At 41.4% G+C, this 23524-nt stretch overlaps 1 protein-coding gene and 1 pseudogene across 2 annotated transcripts; both read left to right on the forward strand.

Moving 5' to 3' along the window:
• The window catches only part of LOC139335587 (tubulin alpha-1C chain-like), a 328997-nt pseudogene that overhangs the window by 276558 nt on the left and 28915 nt on the right, over positions 1 to 23524 (forward strand).
• plod1a (procollagen-lysine, 2-oxoglutarate 5-dioxygenase 1a) lies at positions 645 to 23098 on the forward strand. Of its 2 annotated transcripts, none has more exons than XM_070969403.1 (19): positions 645 to 854; positions 2965 to 3056; positions 3265 to 3398; positions 3952 to 4115; positions 4839 to 4951; positions 5828 to 5891; positions 6912 to 7009; positions 8051 to 8152; positions 8279 to 8410; positions 9140 to 9261; positions 9699 to 9803; positions 9908 to 10033; positions 10954 to 11095; positions 11284 to 11397; positions 13826 to 13891; positions 14414 to 14518; positions 14912 to 15058; positions 18200 to 18325; positions 21607 to 23098. In XM_070969403.1, exons 1-19 carry the CDS (start codon positions 764 to 766, stop codon positions 21760 to 21762), a joined length of 2199 nt encoding a protein of 732 aa, XP_070825504.1. In that variant the 5' UTR covers positions 645 to 763; the 3' UTR covers positions 21763 to 23098. The 2 variants fall into 2 exon arrangements, with proteins under 2 accessions (XP_070825504.1, XP_070825505.1); XM_070969404.1 differs by lacking the exon at positions 18200 to 18325 and adding an exon at positions 17826 to 17951 and having other exon boundaries at positions 664 to 854; positions 21607 to 21887.

Genomic DNA, 23524 nt, shown 5'->3' on the forward strand with positions numbered 1-23524 from the left:
GTTCACTGTAATGTGAGGCCTCAACAGTCTGAGCTAGACAAATTAAGTAATTATCATCCAATGTCCAAGTAGATTATGGACATTTAGCAAACTGTAACCATTCTTTATCTATAACCAACACAGTGCTCACTGCTTCTCTAAATAACATAAAACTTCATACATACACATAATACCTAGGTATACAAGTAGCCTCCCAGAGGCTTTGTGTTGTAACACGACAATCAGTGATAAAGGTCTAGTTTGTATGTTTTTGTTTGTTTGTTTGTTTGTTTGTTTGTTTGTTTGTTTGTTTGTTTGTTTGTTTGTTTGTTTTACATTTCAGATCGATTTTATTGAAACAAAGACACGCTAGAGTGGGGACTGCAGGCTACGTGCGGGTGCTCATGTCCACAGAACAGCTGGATCACCACGTTCAAACTGCTTTTTTCCCCGTTTGGAAGAAGTGGGCGTTCCAGATGCATCAAGTTTAAACACACGAGACAAATCTGAGCATGCAATCTGAATGATTAAAGCCATCACACAGAAAACGTCAAACTACGGTGACACTGCTCTTATTGTTCTGTTGCAGCTGTGTAAACCGGAGTTTGTTGAATGCAGAGAGACTGAGGGGGGCAGACACAGGCGCAGACAGAGGGGAGGGGGGCAGCAGGCGGTGCTGCCACAGTCAACGCTGTCCTGAGAAGTTTGCTCCCTCGGACGGAAAAGTGCACTGTTCGGCTTTCATCGGGACTTTTTAGAGGATTTTTACTTTAACTTCGCCAAAATGAGACTTTGGTCCTCGCTTTTGTTCCCAGGGATTTTTGCCTGTCTACTTTCCCCTCTGACAAACGGTGAAGAGCAGCGACTCCCTCAAGGTAAGTCAGGAATGTTGCTGACACTGACGCTATGCCAGCGCTCTACCTACACACCGTTTTATCTACACACTTTGGGGCTAAGAATGGCGTTTCATAAAGATAACGTATGCCAGTTTGCAGTTTAGGGCACTCAAGCTTGGTATTGGATGAGGAACACTCCCCAGCTCATGTAATCCCCGGTGGAAGGAAACCCGTCGTGACTGGTGGAACATTCTAGCAGCTTGTAGTAAATAAGCTAAGGCACAGGAAAAGTGTCATTTTGCTGTGTTTGATGTGTTAGCTTGACCAGCTGCTAGCCGCTTATTAAAAGTGTTGATGCACGCGCTACTCGTGGCGCGCGAGGCATGCCGAATAGAACCGTTGACGAACAGTTCGGAAAAAAATCTCAGCTACATTAACATGTAAGTGAACTTATCTGTAGCCTTTTCCCTTTGAAAAGACAGCGTAAAAAGCAATGGAATTTAACAGTATGCCCGCTTTTTACATGAGGACAGCTGCACGCAGTTTACATTGGGTGCTGAGGAGGACCTCCATGTCGCTGACGTGGACGGGGCTGCTCGCAGCGCAGGCGGTGGGCTGTCAGAGCTGCAGGAACCTGATCTGTAGCCCATAGCTGTGCTACAGCAACATGTGGAAAAATAATGAAGGGGATCTAAAGAACAAAAATTGAGATTTCTGAGACTTTCTGTCTCAACGAGTTTGGGTATATATTGTGAGCACTGCAATAAGCATCAGTGGTGACAGTAACGTTACACAGCCTCAGAAATTGCAGATATGTAGTGAAGCATTTTCATAAGAAAAAGTTTTTATCTGTCAATTTGATATGACACTTGATACGAGAAAACATTGAAACCAGATCTATTGAAAACTGGTGCTACTGTCAGATTTATTTTATGGAGATAAGACCTCAGGGCTAAATGAATGGGTCAACTGATATATTTGTCCGTGTGCCAAGAGATTCAAGTGTATTTCCAGCTTTGAATTGAACTTCCTTCTTCCAAGCAACAATGAAAAAATGTGATCAGTGTCAACAGGAACAGATCATCAGTCTACTTTCTGGAAGGTTCATGGGACAAACTCACACTGAAGGCTGGACTCAGATCTCAGGCTGATGTAATGTCTGCAGTCTACATGAACACCTTGTTATCTACACATTTTGTTGATACCCTCAACTAAGCATTCTGCCGCCCATAACTTCTGATCTAATCTTGTAGTTTTATGTTGGATGGGAAAAATTAGACAGAAAGTCACCATAAATATATCTAGAACCATATCAAAACCAGTCTTTCGTCTAAGATTACAGTTGATGACATGTGACAAATGAGTTGTTATCATATTAACCAAATATGTCGGCAGGTATTTTTGGGGCCCTAAACAAAATCTTCATATGTAAGTGCAAAAATGAAAGCAATAAAAAATGTGATGTCATTCCTTCAATAAATACTTAAGATAAAGACAAAAACTAGAGAACTAAACATTTTTAATTGCCGTATTTGGGCCCGAGCAGCCTTTGAGGCTCAAAGCAAAGGGGCCCTTCACTAACAAAGGCCATTTAATGTCTTTGTTCAGTAGCGTCAGCGTAGAGATGACAGGAAATGAGAGTGAGATGAAAGCTGGATCCAAACTGGAGAATCCACAGCTGATGCCCCAGTATGATAAATGAAATGGGCTCATCAACAAATTATTCTAATGTATGTGTCACGAGCCAGGCTACAGTCTGTCACTTGCTTTTGGTCTTGGGGAATTTGCACCTACAATAATGTAGTAATGCACATCACAATGTCCACAAAGGTGAACTGCATTAATATTTACTCTTGTGCCCTGTCTTCTCATGGATGCCTGTGTTAAAGTCTTCTTTAATGATTGGGGACAGATTAATGATTATAGAGGGACTTTGCCAAGGCTCGTTATTTGGTGAGTTCAAGCTTTTTAGTTTTATTTCTGCTTAGCTGCCGTATGACCAGACTCCTATCATGCACAATCAAGACATGTTAAAGAATCTCAGTCAGTTAAAGCAGCACCACTGGGCTGCTTCATGCTTAAGGTGATAGAAAAAATGAAGTGTACTGTGTTATCTTTCTGAATTCCTCTGTAATGTTGTGTTTTCCAGAGAAACTTCTCGTTGTGACAGTTGCAACCAAAGAGACTGACGGCTTCAGGCGTTTCTTGAGATCAGCCAAACACTTTAACTACACTGTCAAGGTAGGAACCCCTGCGGCAGGAAAGTTCCTTTCCTTCCGTCTAGCCATGAAAGTATTTTACAGTAAAGACTTTTTCACTGCATTTGAGTCGCATAACTAAGACACAGATTATGTCAAAAATAAAGTAAGACTTTTTGTGGCAGAAAAGAGTATTTTAGGATGAATGTCATTGAATTCATTTGCAGTAATGGGTGTATGCATATTTCAAGGTTCTTGGTCGGGGTGAGAAATGGAGAGGTGGCGACTACATGTCCGCTCCAGGAGGAGGCCAGAAAGTTCGACTCCTGAAAGCAGCTCTGGAGAAGATGAAGAATCAGGACCAAATCATCCTTTTTATTGACAGGTAGACTGTTTGACTGCGGGCAGAGTTTCAGTTTTGGCTGCACCTGTTAGAAGTGACAGCCAGAGTAAAACCCTGGTGCCAAAGGGAATTTTTGGTAAAGACTGTTCAGATCATATCAGATCTCTTTTGCTCTCATCCAGGCAGCCTTTGGTTTTCATTCATTTCATTTTGCATGATCTTGTCAGTTTTTACTGTTATCACTGTCACAGTTGTGTGTTTATGCTCATACTTCCCCAATCGTTGCACTGTATCTTTAATAGCAGTGTAATGGACCTGCAGTAAAAAGGCTAGAACGTGTAAATCCACTGATGGTTTTAAATACACTGAAACAAACTTGAACACATGCTGAGAGAGAGTGCATGGGTTTTTTTTACATTCAAGCAGTTCCTTTCATGCCAGTTGCACAGCCACTGGCAACTTAACTGTCCAAATAAAGAATGCAGGCATCTCATAAAAGCAACCCCTTCATTTGTTTTAACTGTGCCACTGGCTTCACACACTGCTGAGCCACACAGTGCAATAAAGTTTTCTATTTTCACTCCTTTTGACACAGCTACGATGTGGTTATCACCTCGGGTCCTAAAGAGCTGTTGAAGAAGTTCCAACAGGCCAAACACAAGGTGGTGTTCTCCTCCGAGAGCCTGATCTGGCCCGACAGACACCTGGAGGACAAACACCCCCATGTCAGGGAGGGCAACAGGTTCCTCGGCTCAGGGGGTAGGTGCAACAGTCCTGTCAGTCACACAGCTGAGGCAGGCCTCATTGCTCTGCCTGTTTGTTTACAGGAAAACACCACAGAGCACCTTTAACGTAAAGCTGCAGCTAGTTCTTAAGTCCATAGTTATGAGCAGCCAAGTGGGAAAAATGTCATGTCGGCCTCCCAGTTAAAATTCCTAGTTCGACATTTCTTTACATTGATGAAAACACTCATGATGTTAAAATTTAACCTGAAGGACAGAAGTTCCATACACATTTAGCTTGTTCATGCCTACATTTTAAGCAGATTTCTGCCTTATGTTTGACATCTTGCAATACGACCAAGGTCTAGCATGATGACCTTTCTGCTCATGTCATTCTAACACAAAAGCTCTATGCTGCCACGCACATCCCTTAGGGATGTGTTCACAGGCCGCTAGTGTGGCTGTAGTTCTTTGTATTGTTTTAATAACATACTAGATGTCTGAAGAAAAGAGTATGGCTGTTTCTTTTTATAGCAGAGAAGCAGCAGCTCTTTAGTCAGCAGTCAGCGCTGGGCTGAGGCCAGTAAAACCTGGCAGTAGTCATTAGCCCTGGCAGTTTGAGACAGGACTTCATTTTTCCATAATGGGTTTGAATATAGACACATTATGATAGAGTTCATATGCATGAACGAACAGGTGTTTTCTTACTGCTCTTTTCTTACTTCCAGTTTGCTTGCTCTGGGTTTGTTTCTAACCTCAGGTTTCATTGGCTACCTTCCAAACATCAAAGAGATGGTTGCTGACTGGACAGGAGAAGACAATGACAGTGACCAGCTGTTCTTCACCAAGATTTACACCGATCCAGCACAAAGAGTAAGATTTGTCACACTGCAGCATTCACTTAATGATCTATATTTTGATTTATTTCATTTCTCTGAAAACTTAAAATAATGTTAAAACAAATAATAACAGTAATAATAGCAAATACTTTTACCATTGTTGCATTATTCCTCTGGGATATTTTCTCATGTACCATGAAAGTTTTAAGTAGTGGCCTCAATTCCACAGAGGCCATCATTTCTTTTCTGTTTCCTGTTTCTATAAATATATTGCACCATGTTTTAGTAAGAAGCCTCCCCATTTTCTGATTTCCTGTTTTCATTTGTTCTTTATGCAAACTCAGCACTTCTCCATGTTTACCTATTGTCTTGATAAATTCAGTATAATGTACCTTTTCAAAGCACTGACTCTAACAGAACTAATGTTAACAGTATACTACCTACTGTGAGTGAGACTCAGCACTTTCTACACAGATGTTTCACATTACAAAGCTTCCAGTAGCGTTTGTTGCCAGTGGGGTTTAATGTCTGCAGGAAGTGCTGAGTTTTATTGATGGTAGTGTAACGGTAAGAAACAAACAGCAGCGTACACGTGACTGGAAATAACTTGTGAAAGAAAACAGTATTAGAGAGAAAGTCAGAGCAGCAGAGTGCTGAGTATGGCATGACTCTGTTGTACTGCTGGAATTAGAGCTGTGGAAATGAACACTTTAAGCAGGTAGTTTCAACCCCCTCATTTTTTCCAGCCAGCCTTAATTATTGAGCCAGCCTTGATTTGTTTGTGCAGGCCATGCCTTTGGCTATGATTTGAGACTCACTATTTCAATATTGGATTGTATTTATGAATGATTTATGCTATTAGATATGATTGCAGCATATACAATGACAACACTGGATTTCCATGTTTCAGAAAGCCATAAATATCACACTGGATGGAAAATGCAGATTGTTCCAGAACCTTCACGGAGCCCTCGGTGAGTGTCTGGAATTCAGTTTCTCAGTCCAGCTGGTGAACTTTATGAAGCAAAGACATTCCTTCAGCACACGCACACACTCTGCTGCTGGGGCAGAAATGTTATGTGCACCCTGCCAATAACACCTTTAAGAAATGGTACGTCTCGTGTCATCTAGGAGGCCGCTGTGCTACTTCATGCCATCCACCTCATGTGACACTAACCAGCATCCTCTCTATCCCATGAGCTCTGGTAGTGCACGCACTCTGTATTGATACAGACCACTTCATGGATGATTGTTTACCTAATGAACTAGTGGGTACACAGTCCTGTGCTTAGGAGTTTTTCCTCAGCAGTAATAGGGTGGTGTATGTGTTGAAGCTGCTTATGTAATGTTGTGTCCTTCGTGTTGTCATGGAAAATGACCAAACTACAATACAGCTCTTTCATAAAACTTCTTCTCTGACTACTCACTGTGTGTCTCTCTCAGTCCGATCGTCAATCTGGTTAATGTACTGCTGATGCATCATTGCAGTGGACTTGTAGTCAAGTCAAACCTCAAAGGTTTCAGAGCTGAAGGATTTGCAGTTTGCTCATAGGTGGGGCTGCACGTTTAGACATGAGCTGGACTCTCAGCAGTCTGGCTGAGGAAGGAATTTGTGAGTTCTCCGTGAGGTGGAAGTGTCAACGTTCACAGAGACATCAAGAGTCCAGGAGCAGGAATGGACTCCCTCCCACAAATCCTCACTCTCAACTGCTGTTCACCTCATCTTTTTTTTCTACAGTAAAAGAAGAGTCGGCAACAGTCACACATTTTATATGCAGAAAGATCGTGATTTAAGAGCATGAGGTGAAAAGTAGGACTATGTGTTAAACATTCATATTGGTAGTATTAATAGGGCTGTCAAAAAATCAAATTGAAACAAGTATTTACATATTTAAATCGTGTGTGTGTGTGTGTGTGTGTGTGTGTGTGTGTGTGTGTGTGTGTGTGTGTGCCTGTGTGTGTGTGCCTGTGCGCATGCGCGTATATATTTCCAGACGAGGTGGTGCTGAAGTTTGAGAATGGACGGGTGCGAGCCAGGAATTTGCTGTACGACACCCTGCCTGTCATCATCCATGGGAACGGACCAACCAAGGTACTGAACCATCAAACCATACTGACCAATCACAAGCTAAACACAGCAGGCTGATGAAGCTAACACATCATCCAGCACATCAACACATCCATCCATCCACGAGCAGCTGAATCAGGCAGCAAATTCCAGAGAGGAAAGATTGATAAATTAACAGCCTTCAAAGCTGCTATGAAAGGCTAGCGGGGTGCTTTTGGCTTTGCACATTTACGTATTTCCTGTCAAAACAGGCAGCTACAGAGGGATTTTTCGCTGACATTGTTGCCGTTTACAGTAGCTAATATGTGTTGAACATGCAGTGCTGAACGCCCACCTGCCATGCAGGCAACGTTAGTGGTCCTTTTAGCTGACTCTGCCCTGACTGGGAGCTTCCAGTGAACATGGCGGACCACCAACAGTCTCAGAGACTGAGGGAAGCCAGTTTGATGACAGGGGATACAGTAGTGATGTGGTTTATGCGGGTTTGGCTCCTGGCACCCAGGGCCTGAGTCACATAATAACACCGCTAGCTGTATGGTTAACAGAGTTAACTAGCAAACAGCAGCTACATTTAAGTAGCAGAAAATATTTTCTTCATCAAATATGATCCATTTTCACACAAATCAGTGAATGAAATTAGAAAGTTGTGTTTTTGTATGGTAATCTGTGAGGTCCAGCCCCCAGAAACACTCTTTATACATCCATAAAAATTCCAAAATTGTTTCAATGGACTAAATTAGTAGAATGAAATTAGTATTAGCCCTGGAGTGTAGAATGAGTCATCAATATTTTTTAAAACAAACTCTAAAATACCATAAACAACACGTACACTTAAACATCGATTCTGACTTCATGAAAGCTTCAGTATTGCAAACAGACTGTCAGTGTGTTTCTGGCCTCTCAACAATAGAAGCAATTCTTTCAACAGCAGGCAAACCCAACTTTATTACTGTTGTCCAGTGAAAATTCAGATATCCTACAGCTGAAGTCAAATTGTGTTTTCCTGCTGCACTGGGTATTAGATTGAGATGTGATAACCTGCAAAAAAATGAATTTGTTTTGCAGCTCCAGATCAACTACCTGGGCAACTACATCCCCAATGCATGGACGTTTGAGACTGGATGCACAGTGTGTCACGACGATCTCCACCCACTCACAGCCCTTAAGGTGTGTTTGCAGGGGTTTGGTGTTGGAGAGTGATTTGAACTGTTCAGTGGGTGTTTTTGGTGTCAGGTAGAAGTAATAAGCTCTTTATCCTTGATCTGGAATATGATGCTTGTGTTTGTCCCACAGGAGAGTGAATACCCACTGGTGGTGATGGGCATCTTCATTCAGCAGCTCACCCCCTTTGTCACAGTGTTCTTTGAGCGCCTGCTGAAGCTCCAGTATCCCAAGAACAGGCTCAAACTGCTCATTTACAACCAGGTAACAGGAAACCCTGATGGCTTGTGTTTCTCTTCAAACTGCTGCTTCACCTGAAATCAAAATGTGATGAGAAAATAAAATTAACAAGACACCAGACCATACTTTACAAGGCTGCAAATGAGCTGTCCCAAAGACTAATGTTTGGCTATTGTAGTTTTATTCATAACATTAACATTAAGGGATGAATATAATAAAAGTCAGAACTCAGTCAAAGCTGAACACATACAGCAAACACAAAAACACAAACACAGTGCGACATTTCATGGTGCATATTCTCCAAAATACAAAAAAACTGACTGCTTCCATTGTAACATTATACTGAATGTTTGAACCACACAAAGCATGATGGGAACTGTACTATAGCAGCACTCAGAACAGCCTCGTCCCAAATAGAGTAAAAGCTTTAGGATCCATGAATATTACCTTCCTTTTTTCTTTTTGGAGTTTTAATGCCTGTTTTGTGCCACATTAAAAAACCCTCAAGAGCTTGTCATCAAAATAAAAGCCTTTGCTATCGCAACCTTAAAATGCAAACAAAGTCGATTGTCTTCTATAGAAAAAGCTACTGCTTGTACAAACACGCACCATAATAACATGTGTTAGGATCATAAATCCATCTCAATAAGAGCTTGGCTTTTTCTGCTGCCAAGCATCATACATGCATGTTTAGTGCTCCTCCGTGTGTCTGTAGTAACTCAGACTATCTGTTTATTCCCCCTTTCTCTGCAGGAAGTTCATCATGAGCCTCAGGTCAACTCTTTCCTGCAGAATCACGGAAGCCTTTATCAACATGTGAAGTTCATCGGGCCTGAGGAGGCTATGGATGGAGCTGCAGCGCGCAACCTGGCCATGTGAGTTCAATACAACCTGTGGTCGACTGGATGACATAGTAAAGAAAAAGAAACTGAGTTGTGCGACTGCCAGATGTCCAGGTGTACATATGTGGTGTCCCTAGAATGCATGCTTAACTTGTTAACTTCAGATCATATGACAAAAAATTTGATAGTGTTCAAGAATCAGAGAAAGCTCCTTTAACATAATATTGATCATTTTTTAAATATGTTTTCTTTTCCACACATCTGTTATGTCAGTGTTTCAGTCAGTGTAGCCTTGACTGCTAATATTCCATATAAAAAATAAGTAGTCTGTCCAGTCCCTTTTTCAGATGAGTGGTGCCACATTGTCTGCTGTTCACTCACTAACAAGCAGCACTGCCAGAACTGCTGACACTCATATCGTTTATGTAGAGCATATGTGTTGATCTGTGTGTGTCTTTCCTTCGTCTCAGCGATATGTGCCGGAAGGACAAGGACTGTGACTATTTCTTCAGCTTGGACATTGAAGTGGTCTTAAAGAATGAGAACACACTCAAAATTCTCATTGAACAAAACCTGTAAGTATGTTTATCAATACTGAATATGAGTGCTAATAATAATCTGTAATTGTGTATTTGTTCATTTGATTAGATGTGATAACGCTCCTTTAACTGTGCTTTAGTCCTGTTGTGGCACCAATGATAACTCGAACTGGTCGACTGTGGAGCAACTTCTGGGGAGCCCTCAGTGCAGATGGCTACTACGCCAGGTCTGAGGACTATGTGGACATAGTTCAAGGACGCCGAGTGTAAGTTGCTTAAATTTTGTTCTCTAAAGCCTATAGAGTAACAAAACATTAGATTTTTATTGACACACAAAGATGAAGATTCGCACCAAATATGAACACTGCATCTGATTACAAGGATCATACAGTGTCGGGGGGAAGTGTGTTGGTGTAGAAGCTTGAGATGCTCTAACTGGCTGTGGGGGAGTTCCAGATGTGTAACTTCTGTGGGGTCGTTATCAAGGTCATTGACCCCACTTGGGTCGTTAGTGCTCCTGACTGTGTAACAGGAGTCACCTCAAACCAAGTGTAAATGACGGTCATTACGGTTGTCACACAAGGCCAGATGTGAAAAGCTGTAAAATCTGCTTGGAAGGGATGAAAGGACAGCAGTCTGTGTGGAGGGCACGTGCTGCCGTAGACAGTCCTCTTTCACACCGCCTGTCCTCTTTCACACCGCCTGTCCTCTCTATCCCAAATATGGACGTTGTTGTCCTCGAATGAGTGCTGCTTCTTTCTGGTGGAGGTGAACTGCTGAGGGATTGTCCCTCCTGTGCTGAGTCATGAGTGTGTTTAATGGCTGTTTAGTTTTCCCGATACACACATCTGTACATTCCTTGCTGCATTGGAGTGCATTCACTAGATTGAGAATAGAAGTCTTGAAGAAAATGGAAACAACCAGTGAATAAAACCAATATTGGTGTTAAAAGAGAAGCAGCAGAGTTTTGATTATGACGAGACTGTTGTACTGATTGAAATAGTGCCGTAGAAATGTGTCAGTACTAATTATACTGAATGTATCAAACAGCATGGAAAGGTGGAGGAATCGTTGAATTTTCACCTCTAATCTACTGTCGGCCTGGTTCTCTCTCACTGTTTTGACAATTAACACTATTTTAACCCCCAGTTTTGATATGGAAATTGTCTCACTGTCCTGTTTTTAGGGGTGTGTGGAATGTCCCATACGTGTCCAGTGTGTACCTGGTGAAGGCCAGCGTCCTTCAATCCGAGCTCACAGACTACGAGCTCTTTAACTCCCACATCTTAGATCCTGACATGGCTTACTGCCACAACATTCGCTCCAAGGTCAGTACGAGAAAAAGAGGGATTCCATGTTGACTCAGTGGACTGACTGAAGCACATAAAGGATATTTTCTGTTAGATTTGACTCATTCATTTCTTCATGCTGTTTTTTTGCATAATTAACGTATTTGCTGTAAGCAGTGTGAAAGTGTCCATTCTAATCTTTGACCTGTTGTGAATCTGTCTCTCAGGGGATCTTCATGTTTGTAACCAACATGCACACTTTCGGCCGCATCCTGTCAACAGAAAACTATCAGACCAGCCATCTTCACAATGATCTGTGGCAGATCTTTGAAAACCCGGTGGTGAGACTGACTAAATGCATGGAAATATCAACTGTGCACTGCTATTATTACTAGCTTTTGTAGTGCTGGTGACAGGGGCAGTGTGTTTTGATGTGTGTAACAGCATATGTTACACAGAGGCCAGTTTTAGAGCAGAGGGAAAGTGGACATGAGAGGAGAGGGAGATTTAACTGGAATGCACCAGCCCGTGTGGTCAGTGTAGTCACGATGGTTTGCCGGCCAGTTATGTGTGCAGCACTCCAATGTGCCTTGAGGTACTTCACAAGGTACTGATGCCTTTCAATGAGGAGCTCTGTCTCTTCTTCTGACTCTTAAATACTATGATAACATAAACAGTCACTATTGCATGACCCTCTTACCATAATGAGAAATAGTCTGCAAAACAGCATAATTACAACGAGTTGTTTGAAATGTAAATAATGGGGATGAAGCATTGAGAAAACAAATCGAAAAAAGGGTCAAATGGAAAAGACACCTTTTTTTTATGAGGAAGAAATTGTGCACAAGAATTGTGGTTTTTGGTGTGTAATGCAGTGAATGCAGAATTTGATGAGAAGTAAAATCATATTAATAAGACAGACATGTGGAGCCCTCTGAAATCATTTAGAAGCTGACACCAAGCCCTCGCTCTTAGGAATGTTTATGCATAGCTCTCATTCTTAGTTCTACTTAAAGCTGCAGTTGGCAACATTACATCATTATCACCTGGGTTGAAATAACACATTTTGACCACTGTGTGTCATTAACAACACATGTAACCAGGATGTCACAGTGACTCTGCACAAACAGGGGTCATCCGGTTCATGTGTCTTGGTTCCTGTGTCTTGGTTCCTCCCTTCCTCACTGCTATGCTCGGCAGCGCACACACAGAGGCCGTGTCGAGAGCTGTGGCAGCCTCTCATGAATTTCCAAGTCCTCCTTTGCCTGCAGCAGCATATTGTACAAAACACGTGTGCGAACACGTCCCGCATCCTCACGGAGCTTCAGGTTCATTATGTTTGATGTCAAAGTGCTCATATTGACGAGTGGCAAATGCGCATGCTGACAAACAGTGGGGAATAACTTTGTGTGTGTGTGTGTGTGTGTGCACTAGTCATGTGACTTTCCCTTGCACAAACCTGAGCATGTCCAATTTCCTTTCAGTGTTAGTAGAGGTCGGTGCAGCGGTTCAATGATGTGTCAGAGACATAGGTTATTAGCTGTTTCTTGCCCCTAAGGCAGTTGCAAAGGATGACTGGACTGTCCTCTCATGCCACTGTTTGACAGCATCTCAGCTGCCTCTGAAGCCTGGGGCCCCTGGGGCCCCTGGGGCCCCTGGGGCCCCTGGGGCTGTGAAGCGCTGGAGGCGCAACTGACTCCTGCTGCTGCTGTTCAAGCTTGTGGGTTTGGTGGGAGGAGGACTGTGGAATATCATTTCAACAACATCTGCAATAATAGTTGCAGTTGTAGAGGCAGGATCATCAGCATTAGGTGGAACAATAACATGCAATAACTAGTAGCAAAGCAGCAATTATCATCATTGTGGTTGCAGTAATAGTGGTAATAGTGGTACTGTGAGACTGTTTAACTCCAGGATCATGTGATGTAGCACTGTGTGGACACTGTCCTTTTTTCTTAATCTCTACATCATAAACCTGTTTCTGTTTTTGCACTACTGTTATCAAGGCTAATATGTGCTCTATTGCTAATATCTGCTCACATTTATCCATTTCACCCGGTGCAATCTCTAAATTTCTAGTTGGATATTTCTTGTTGGATCAAGTTGGATACTTCTCTCAGCTGTGCAATAACACTATTTATTATCCATGTTGGCAACCGTATACTGTGTACTTATAAAGTGTATATATTGTGCATATACATAGACCCAGTATTTCCCAGGTGCATTAGTATTTTATGCAGTTGCAATAGTATTCTATCTATCTATCTATCTATCTATCTGTCTGTCTGTCTGTCTGTCTGTCTGTCTGTCTGTCTGTCTGTCTGTCTGTCTGTCTGTCTGTCTGTCTATCTATCTATCTATCTATCTATCTGTCTGTCTGTCTGTCTGTCTGTCTGTCTGTCTGTCTATCTATCTATCTATCTATCTATCTATCTATCTATCTATCTATCTATCTATCTATCTATCTGTCTGTCTGTCTGTCTGTCTGTCTGTCTGTCTGTCTGTCTATCTGTCTATCTATCTATCTATCTATCTATCTATCTATCTATCTATCTATCTATCTGTCTGTCTGTCTGTCTGTCTGTCTGTCTGTCTGTCTGTCTGTCTGTCTATCTGTCTGTCTGTCTGTCTGTCTGTCTGACTGTCTAATTTGAAAATATGAACATCCTACATGTAGCGTAATACCTAGACGAGCAGTGTAATGAGGAGAGATTGTAAACATGCTCTGGGTTTGCTGTGAGTTGTCTGATTGGTGTGTGTTTCTCTCAGGACTGGCAGGAGCGCTACATCCATGAGAACTACACTCTGATCATGAAAGACAAGCTGATTGAAACTGTGAGTTGCAACACAAGCTGACCTACACACTGATTGCATGAGTTGTTCCCTTTGAAACAGAGCGAACATGATTCTCAATAGAACACAGCTGTCAATATCTGCTTATACTTGTTATCGATTACATGTTATGTGGTATTACTGCCTTTCACCTTACACTGTACCTCATATCCCATACTAAATCATAATTTACCATATTATGTTATATTGTGTTCATACCTGGCACTGTTTTTTCTCATATTTCTATCTATTACATTTGTATTACATCTGTGTATTAATACAAACATGAAGTACCATTATTTAATCATATCATATAAATCTGGTGTACTCTGTTTACATCAGTCACACCACTGTCACTATCGCGTGTCATTTTTCTCTCATAATGCTCTTTTCTAGCTTCAGTCTTTTCTTATTTTAGTGTTACAGACCTCTCCTTGTTTATTTCTTTTACTTTCTCTATTTATCTGTAGTGATTGCTCTTATGTCACTCCGAGGTTAAATTGTGCCTTGTCTTCTGTCCCCCAGCCTTGTCCTGATGTGTACTGGTTCCCAGTTTTCTCTGATGTTGCTTGTAACCATCTCATTGAAGAAATGGAACACTTTGGGCAGTGGTCAGGAGGAGCCAATAAGGTATGCTGTCATATGGGTGTGTTGGTTTTTTTCAACTTCTTGTGATTTGAATTAGTGTGGTGCTCCTAAAGATTTCAAATCATCAGTAATAATAATAAAATCCATGATTTGAGCTCCCTGTAGATCATAGCAAGTACGGCAAAAAACACATTGATACTCAATGGCATCACTTTTACTCATCACTGATTGTTTGTCATAGTTTGTATAATGAGATGCTGTTAGGTGTTTGGGCAGCAGTATCTGCCTTACACACCTGCTAGAATTTGCCTGCTATCACAACCTCAAGACGTGGCAGCTCTGATTTCAATGCCAAAAAGAATCTTTTTTGTTTTGTTGATGTTTCACCACTTGAGTTTTTTTTTTTTTTTTAAACTTCACTTTGTTGTGTGTCAGGACGCCAGAATCCAAGGTGGCTATGAGAATGTTCCCACAATCGACATCCACATGAATCAAATCAACTTTGAAAAGAACTGGCACAAGTTCTTACTGGAGTACATAGCACCGATAACAGAGAAAATGTATCCTGGTTACTACACCAAGGTAAGACTTCTGAACATGGGAAGTTAAAACCATCATCGTCACACATTCCAGTAAGTCTGAGTCAGGTGAAAATCCAAATAACCCCTCCCCTGAAATCGATGCCCTTGGGTGAACATGATTAAGAGGTTTTGCTTCCTAAAGTATAGTTGTCCTCATTTATCCTACTTTGTTGCAGGGTGGACGTTGCTGTAGTGCTTGTACTGCTTTTCCCAGAATGCACCTGTTAGTCCAATGGAGTAGCAAAGTGGGAGGGGTCATTGTGGGTATCAGAGGTGTCAGAAGTAAATGTTTTTTGTTTGTTTATTTTGTCTATCTTGGGCTGCACGGTGGCGCAGCAGGTAGTGCGCGTGCCTCACAGCAAGAAGGTCGCAGGTTCGATTCGAGCTACACATATTCACCTTTAACACTAGTGAAAGGAGCTTATTAGCATATTAGTGGCATATTGCCTTTTTATTACTGATTATAAATCACTTATTAATGCCTTACTCTGCATAACTACAATGACATTAACAAAGAGTTTTCCCCCAGAATCCACAAATTACTTCTTATTGATAGTAATTGCTATTTTTAGGAATTTAAAGAGGGAATTTTATACCAAAAAAGAAAACTTTGGCAAGATTTTTCTAACTCTGACTGCAGAGGCCTCATTTGACATTGGAGGTGCATTAGGAGATTTCTTAAGGGATCTGTTCATGGTCATTAAGAACATGAGGAATGATCACAGCAAGCAAAACCTGTTTTAATATTCATATGGGCAGCTGATGTTTTTAAAGCACATCTTAAATTGTGAACCTATCCTTTAATGTTCACAATAAAAGAAAGCTTCAAAATACTGTAAGCTGTGCCCATCCCCACTTTGCTACTTAAAAGGTCAAATTGTGATCAAGCTTTCTTTAGATTATATGTTGATGAATGTTCAAAATTCCTGGATTGTGCAGCCGTGGTTGCAATCACTGCTAATGCTAACCAGCCAACATCTTCTTCTAGGTGGTTTTGTGCGTCCCAAGGAAGTGTGTTGAAAGGGGGAAAATGCCCTTACCATTAATTCTCAAATTAAAAGGCGATATTCAATTGAAGGCCACATTTCAAGTAATAAGCCATGGACAGCACAAAGAGCAGTTGAAATAAAGGGTGGATTAAAAACTTATTTTACTTATTTTAGGATTAATAACTCACATGGTAAATTCAACTAAAATTATTATACATTTCTACAGCATGACTACCACAAGGTCCACAATGACGTCATGCTGTACTCACCACTCTGCTGCTCTGATTTTTTATTATTAACACAAATATTGTTCATTCACCAATTGCATCCAGCTGCTTCCTAGTCCTTTTTTTGTTTTGACTTAACTACTGTGCTACTCAGCACTCGCTGCAAATGTTAAAATTAAAACCCTTCAGGGAAAGGAAGAAGCTTTCTTGAGAACATTTCTAAACTTATTTGAAAGACCAGAGGAAGGACAGAGACGTATTTGTTTGAGGAAAAACATTTTAATGACGAGTGACACTTGGTGTAAACTAACTACAACTCTGATTCCAATAAGTTGGGACGCCTTGTAAGAAATAAATAAAACAATTGTACTCAACTGAAAATGGCACAAAGACGATATATTTAATGCGTGACCTCTTCAGCTTCATTGAATTTGATGCAGCAACATGTTTCAAACAAAGTTGGGACAGGAGCAGCTAAAGACTGGGAAAGATGTGGAATGCTCCAGAAACACCTGTTTGGAACATTGCACAGGTAAACAGGTTGATTGTAACAGGTGATAGGATCATGGTTGGGTATGAAAGGAGCATCCTGGAAAGACTCAGTCATTCACAAGCGAGGATGGAGAGAGATTCACCACTTTGTGAACACATGATTGGATAAAGGAGATTCATACATGGGCTCGGGAACACTTTGGAAAACCTGTCGCCAAATTATTGGATTCTGTTTTTTTTTATGTTTTACACGTGTCTCAACTTTTTTGGGATCAGGGTTGTAGTAGAAGTTAACAAAGTCATAAAAGCTTTAACATTTCTTTTCTTAAAGGATCAAATCCTTATAAATACATATTTAAAAAAAAAAGATTCAGGACTTTCCTAAACCAACTGGTCACTGTAGTTTTATCAAACTTTACTCAAACAAGAGTGTATTTGTTAGAGACTATTTTCAGTGGCCTGTTAACCCACATATTCGTATTTGCTTTCTTTCTGAGACTGAGATGAGACGACAGATTTCATTGTTGTGTGTGCTCAGTACAGAGGCACAGGGGAAGAAGGTATATCAGGTGTTTGATACACTGTTGTTAGCAGGATGAATTCATTGATGGTTTGAGTCTGCACTCTGCTCTCTTGCCAGACTTAAGCTTCAAGAATAGAAATGCTACCCGCCTTTATGACTTTTGAACTATTGTGTTATATAATTTGTGTAATCTAACTTTTTTACAGAGAGAAGCCAAATGTGTTGACATCATGGCGCAGAAATGAGATGAGAGAGGTCAACTCATGTCTGTCGGATGATGGTAATGGATGAAACATGTATCAAGTAGAAATTGCCAAATATTAGTCAGCAAAAACAAGCAGTTTAAAGACACCATGAAACATTTGGTACGTTATATACACTGTATGGCATTTCATGGGCTAACTGAACACAGTATAATTTGATGTGTAGACCAGCTGAAAATGGCAGTAACCATCAGTTGCACCTCTCTCATCGGTTCCTGTGCTGCAGCTGCTGCTGCCTGTGTACCCTGTTGACCAGCATGTCTTCTCTTATCAGTGTGCCACTCCCTTGAACTTTGTGGTGAGGTACAAACCTGATGAGCAGCCGCTGCTCGTCCCTCACCATGACGCCTCCACATTCACTATTAACATAGCTCTCAACAGCAAAGACGTTGACTACCAGGTAATTAACTAAGAGCTGGCAGGTAAATAACTAAGAGCTGGCAGGTAAATGAAGCTACCGGATGTGGCGATGCAGGTGATCTGCACTTCTTTCTCTGCTTCTCTGCTCCATCTCTGAACTGAATGCCGGACCAGGAACCAAGCTGATGCTTTTCTTTATTGAGCAGGAGCTGTGAGGGGCGTACGCACTCTGTGTGTCAGTTTCTCTGCGAATGCTTGCATGATTCCTTTCTGTCTGTGTGTTTGCAGGCTCAGTTTGACTTGGCCTTTGTAGTTAGGTATAAGCCAGATGAGCAGCCCTCTTTGAGACCGCACCATGACGCCTCCACATTCACTATAAACATTGCACTCAATCAAGTGGGCCTTGATTACCAGGTGAGTGTGTTTAGAGGTTGGCAGAAATCTGACATTTCCAACAGGTAGCTCATGGTGACGACAGAAAAGAGCAGTTAGAAAGCACAAAATGTTATTTACCCAACATCGAATCCCGTCACCCAGGCAGCTGTTCATACTGGGCGACACAAACTAAGCTGGTTATTTGATGGAGAAATCCACCTTAAATCTGATTTACACTGCGCCATTCAAATGACTTTGGACAGTTAATGTCAGGTAGAAACAGGCAGCTATATTCATGAGTCGAAGTGATGCTGTCAGTGACAGTTGGACGTTGTTATGAAGTGGAGATGGACTAAACATCTGTTCCATTCAAAATAGCTCTGTGGCTGTCATATTCACGAGAGAGTGGTTCACATTTACAAATTAAAACTCCAAAATGAAAAAGAAAACATTATAGAAATTCAGTGAATTTCATTTTACAGTGGAAAAAAATCAGATAACATAACTGCTGTCTGACCTGTGTTCACTGAATAAAAGACTGTTGGTCGCTCTAGCGGTTAAGTGTAGCAGTAGATTGAAGCGTGCTACTGAACAATGGCTCTGGGAGAAACTTCTTTCCAGGAAACTTCTAAGGCAATCTTTAGGAATTTACAGAATTCTAAATAAAATATTGAATGTTTGGACAAACATTTTTAGAGCTTCGATCAGAACTAATAGTCAAGAAACACAGAAAAACAAACTCTGCTGCTATAAGCAATCATTATTCCCTGAATGCTCATGTATCAACTAATGGTGACATCATAAAGCCCCCGTATGAAGGGAGAATGTCAAAAATCAAAAATCAGCAGGCTGGTCAATTAGAAATGTTCTGGCTTTGGTGACTCTTAGTGGTCGTATAGTGAAATAAGGACCCTATGATGAGAATTGTTTTAATTCCATAACAATTCTGCACATAAGGGCAAGACAATACAACACCTCTTAATCAAGTTACCACAACATATCCACTAATTACCAAGTTACGCATCCTGAATGCACACAGTGGGAGAGTGGGGAAAAAGAGCAGTCGTTACATGAACACAGAATAGGCCAGTGTAGCACAAAGGTTTGATCACGCATGGAGCTCAGATCAACATCATGTCATTGAAAATGGAATGCTGTCATGTTTGTGGCATGGACATCTACATCCTTGGTGTTTCACACTTTCCATTTGTATCATTTCTGTGTTTGTGAGACTGTCTTTGCATGTCAAATGAAGCTGAAGCTAGGAGCCTTATTTTTATTGTCGCATCCATGTTGTTTCCCTGCATCTCCAATAAACTGGACTAAACAATCAGCCCTCAGTCCACAGTATTCCAGGTTTATACTACATGGATTTGCCTGAACAACTGCTAAATACAATTTCTATTTGTGAAGCTGTTGTGATGATATATTGTTATTATATGTTGTGTGTATCGGAAGTCCTGCAAAGTTTAATATATTTATATAGATAGATATTTATTTTAATGACCACGCCAGTGGTTCTGCTTTCTGTTTGGTGTTTGCTTATTTCCCATTAACTAATCAGAAAAGAGGTAAAAAAAAAAAAAAAAAAAAAAAAGGAGGAAGTGTACTATTAAATACTATTAAAGTATTATTAAAATCAACTTTTGACACACATGTAAGATGAATGAAGATCAAGCAATTTCTCTCATCTCAGCATTTCAGTGATGCTTTCAGTGACACTTTAACATGACTTGAACAGTGGAGCACTGAAAGCATGCCATTGACAGGTGGTGTTACAGGAAAATCAGTCTAATGTCGTGGAGAGAATCTTGTGAAAATGCTTGTTTTGTGTCTCGTGTTTAAAATGTTGCTGCTGGGATCGATTACCTACAGATGAATGACAAATGAAAGGAAACTCCAACATGCAGTGTGTTAGTAAGAAGCCACCAAGAGCCTCCAAAACAGCTTCATTGCTGCATTTCTCCATCTTTTTCTTTTCATGTGTCACCCATCTATCACTACAAGCTGATTGTCATAGAGGTGAGCTGAAAGCAGCAGCAGCAGCAGCCTGGGAGACAGTAATTCATTGTAACACTAAAGGTTTGCTTTGGAAAATGGTCAGAGATGGAAATGATACCATAGTCTTTCATCACAGCAGATATCAGGACTGTTCATAGCAGGAGAGCTCAGGTGTTAGTAACGTTAAAGATGGCTCTGTTCTATTCAAGTGCCCCACTGAGTCATGACAGTGAGCCGACATGCACAATCCCAGGACCCTGAAACTGAAGCAGCTGAATGGACTTCAGCCATCATTCGATCATTTACATGTGTGCTTTTCCTGCTGTGACACTTTAAACTGTCTGCTGTGAAAAAGGACTATTACTCTACATCACTGCTCAGCATATTAAGCTGCAGGTAACCGTATGAACAAACCAGTGATTCCCAGCCAGGAGTACTTGTACACCAGGTGTGTGTGGATAGATACAGCAGCTCAGCTTATGTGGAAAAACAATAGGTACTATGTGGTAGCTGAAAGTAATGGATAATTGGTTGAAACTGCCCACATCTGTGGTAATAGTACTAATGCAAGCTAAACCAACCCCAGTGAACAGAGGGAAGCTCAAATGTACCAACTGTCACTTTTCTATAATTATACAATGTTAAATAACATGCTATTTAAAATCAGTTCAGTGAACCCATTGGGAACGTGACAGGTGGGAGTGATGAAGGACTTTTTGAGCTGGGCTGCTCGTGGTGTGGGAGGTCAGACAGAAAGGGTTGGGAACCACTGATTACCACTGCAGGAGCTCAACAACTTGTAACCTGGGGATGCTCCACCGTGTTTTACCAACCAGGACATTTCAGGTGTGCGCCGCTGAAAAAAGCAACAGCAGGACTGACTAATCTATGCCATACAACCATAACTACACTGGGTACTAAAATGCACTAAAATGACTCAGGGTCCATTTTTCTAGCTCTTTCCAGGCTTTCAGCCATGTCATGGTCTTCATCTGTATAAGCAGTTTGCTCACAGATCTGTGTGACCCTGAGTGACAGCACTGCTTGTGTAACTTTCTCAGCAGTGCCCAAATTTAGTTCCAGGAACTTCTCCCTGAACCACACAGAGCAGAGCAATCTAAAGCAGAGCCAGTGATGGTTTACATCACGTTTTGTTGAGTTCCTGCAGTGGAACAGAGAGTTTCTTGCTCAGTTCATGTCTGTGACACTAACCACAACCACACTTTAGGAATGGGGTGATTTAAACGTGGAGAAATCAAGCAAAACCACAGCATGGTGCTTCAGGTGTCGGATGATAACGTGTTGTGTTGTGACTGCAGGGTGGTGGATGCAGGTTCCTCCGCTACAACTGCTCCATTAATGCTCCTCGCAAAGGCTGGGCCCTCATGCACCCGGGCCGCCTCACCCACTACCACGAAGGCCTGCCGACCACTGCTGGTGTCCGGTACATCGCAGTGTCCTTTGTGGATCCCTGAACTCCCAAAGAAGGAACACATCACGGCTAGTCCAGACCAAACACGAGGCACTGGCCACATCCTGCAGCATCACAGCCGCTCTTACGTTTCCTATTTGGAGCGGTAACCACCTCTCTGTCATTACTTCATCTGCTTTTCAAGAGTTTCAAACCTTAGATGAGATTTTTTCACATGTTTAAGAACAGCAGCCTGCATGTTTTCAGACCTGCTAAGCAGCACATTAGCTGTCAGATCTTAATGATAGAAATGGGATATACCTTTATCAGCTTGTCTCAAACCACCATCCTCCTTCAGCCAGCTGGCTCTTGTTACTTTAGCCTCTCAGGCATCTAAGAAACAGTAACACTATGAAAGGGATCAACTCAACAGCTAAATGGGCTACTGACCTAACTTGATCACACAGTGGTCCACCTTCTGAACTTGACACACTCATTTCTGAGAAAAGGGACGTGTTACTTTAGTCCCAGTTCTAAAGGAACAACTGGAACAATATTGAAATTTGTTTCTGCAGAGCAAAGTGTGAAGTCTTCCTGACACAAACGTGCTGCAGGCACATGTTGCATGAGTGTCTTCAGTGCCACAGTATTCAGGCTGTTCAGAAACTTCACTTCAGACACTTCAGGAATATGCTCTGTTAAAGCTCACTGTCATCTTATCATTGGGCCCTGTGTTGAAGAGACGCTCTCCGACTGGGATTATCACTTAATCAGTGTATTCAGTTGAATTAGCACAAGTGACACATGCAGTCTGGCTGTAATCAGGAAAACTGTCACACTGCAGAGTTGAACATTTTCTTCAGAAACAATCGTTTTTTGGCTTCCAGCTCTGGGAGGAATGTATGATTGGTACCAACTTCTCATCAGCTCTGTCATCATTACATGTAGAGCCCCTTTGGTGCAGCTGTTGGGTCGGTCTGAAGGCTCCTGTTTGGTCTGGAGCGTGTGGTGTGGACCACTCATCCACTTGATCTGCTCGTGCCTTGAGCTGGACTTCTCTCAGGAAGTCATCAGGAGTTCAGCTGAGATGTTTTGAAAAACTCTGTTGTTGAATTTGGCGTACATTTTTCTCTCTATCCAAAGCAGTTATTGTCTAACTCCATCTTGAACTGAGACACTCCAGTGTCTGTTAAGACTCTTATTTATTTTTTGTATATTTGATAAAATCCACGCTTACTGATTTTCTTTTGAATTTGCATTATATTATGTGGGATTTCATATTGGAATCAGAGCTGATGGTCAGCTCAGTTAATAAAGTGGAACATGCTCCTACACTCATTTCTTACTGGTACAAACCATCACTGTGTTTTGAACACAACTTGAATAAAAGAGTGAACTCAGCTGAAGTGTGTCTGAACTGTGATTAAACTCCAGCCTCTGCCTGAAATAAACCTGACGGTATGGAAGCAAATGACCCAATCTTATCAGCAAGTGAGTACTTCATTGTGGAATTTTATTTTTGTGTTTAGATTAAAATATTTTGACTTTGAATTTCTGTGGCCTAAACTCTATGAATAGGTTTCAAGAAGCAAAATTCAAAGTACCCAGTATTCAAAATTTCAAGACCTGAGTATCAGAGCACATGATCCAAGCCACAGGTGTCAAGAGGAGAGTTTGAATGAAAGCAGTGAAGAGATTCTCTGAGGCTCCGTTATCATGTCTGAGTTTGACCAGGCCAATTTTAATGACCAGTTTTTCTTGATTTGAATTCATAGATCAGAATTGAGCTCATTGGATTTCAGCATGTTAGGAGTTTAATTTTGGGC

This window comes from Chaetodon trifascialis, chromosome 8 (assembly GCF_039877785.1).
Source record: "Chaetodon trifascialis isolate fChaTrf1 chromosome 8, fChaTrf1.hap1, whole genome shotgun sequence".
Taxonomy (NCBI): domain Eukaryota; kingdom Metazoa; phylum Chordata; class Actinopteri; order Chaetodontiformes; family Chaetodontidae; genus Chaetodon; species Chaetodon trifascialis.

What these genes read in the sequence shown, in the direction of transcription:
- plod1a (XM_070969403.1), top strand. Translation starts at nt 764, where the DNA reads ATGAGACTTTGGTCCTCGCTTTTGTTCCCAGGGATTTTTGCCTGTCTA. An exon ending in CAGGTTCCTCGGCTCAGGGG is followed by an intron (nt 4,116 to 4,838) that starts GTAGGTGCAACA and finishes TTCTAACCTCAG; the next exon opens with GTTTCATTGGCTACCTTCCA. An exon ending in GAACCTTCACGGAGCCCTCG is followed by an intron (nt 5,892 to 6,911) that starts GTGAGTGTCTGG and finishes ATATATTTCCAG; the next exon opens with ACGAGGTGGTGCTGAAGTTT.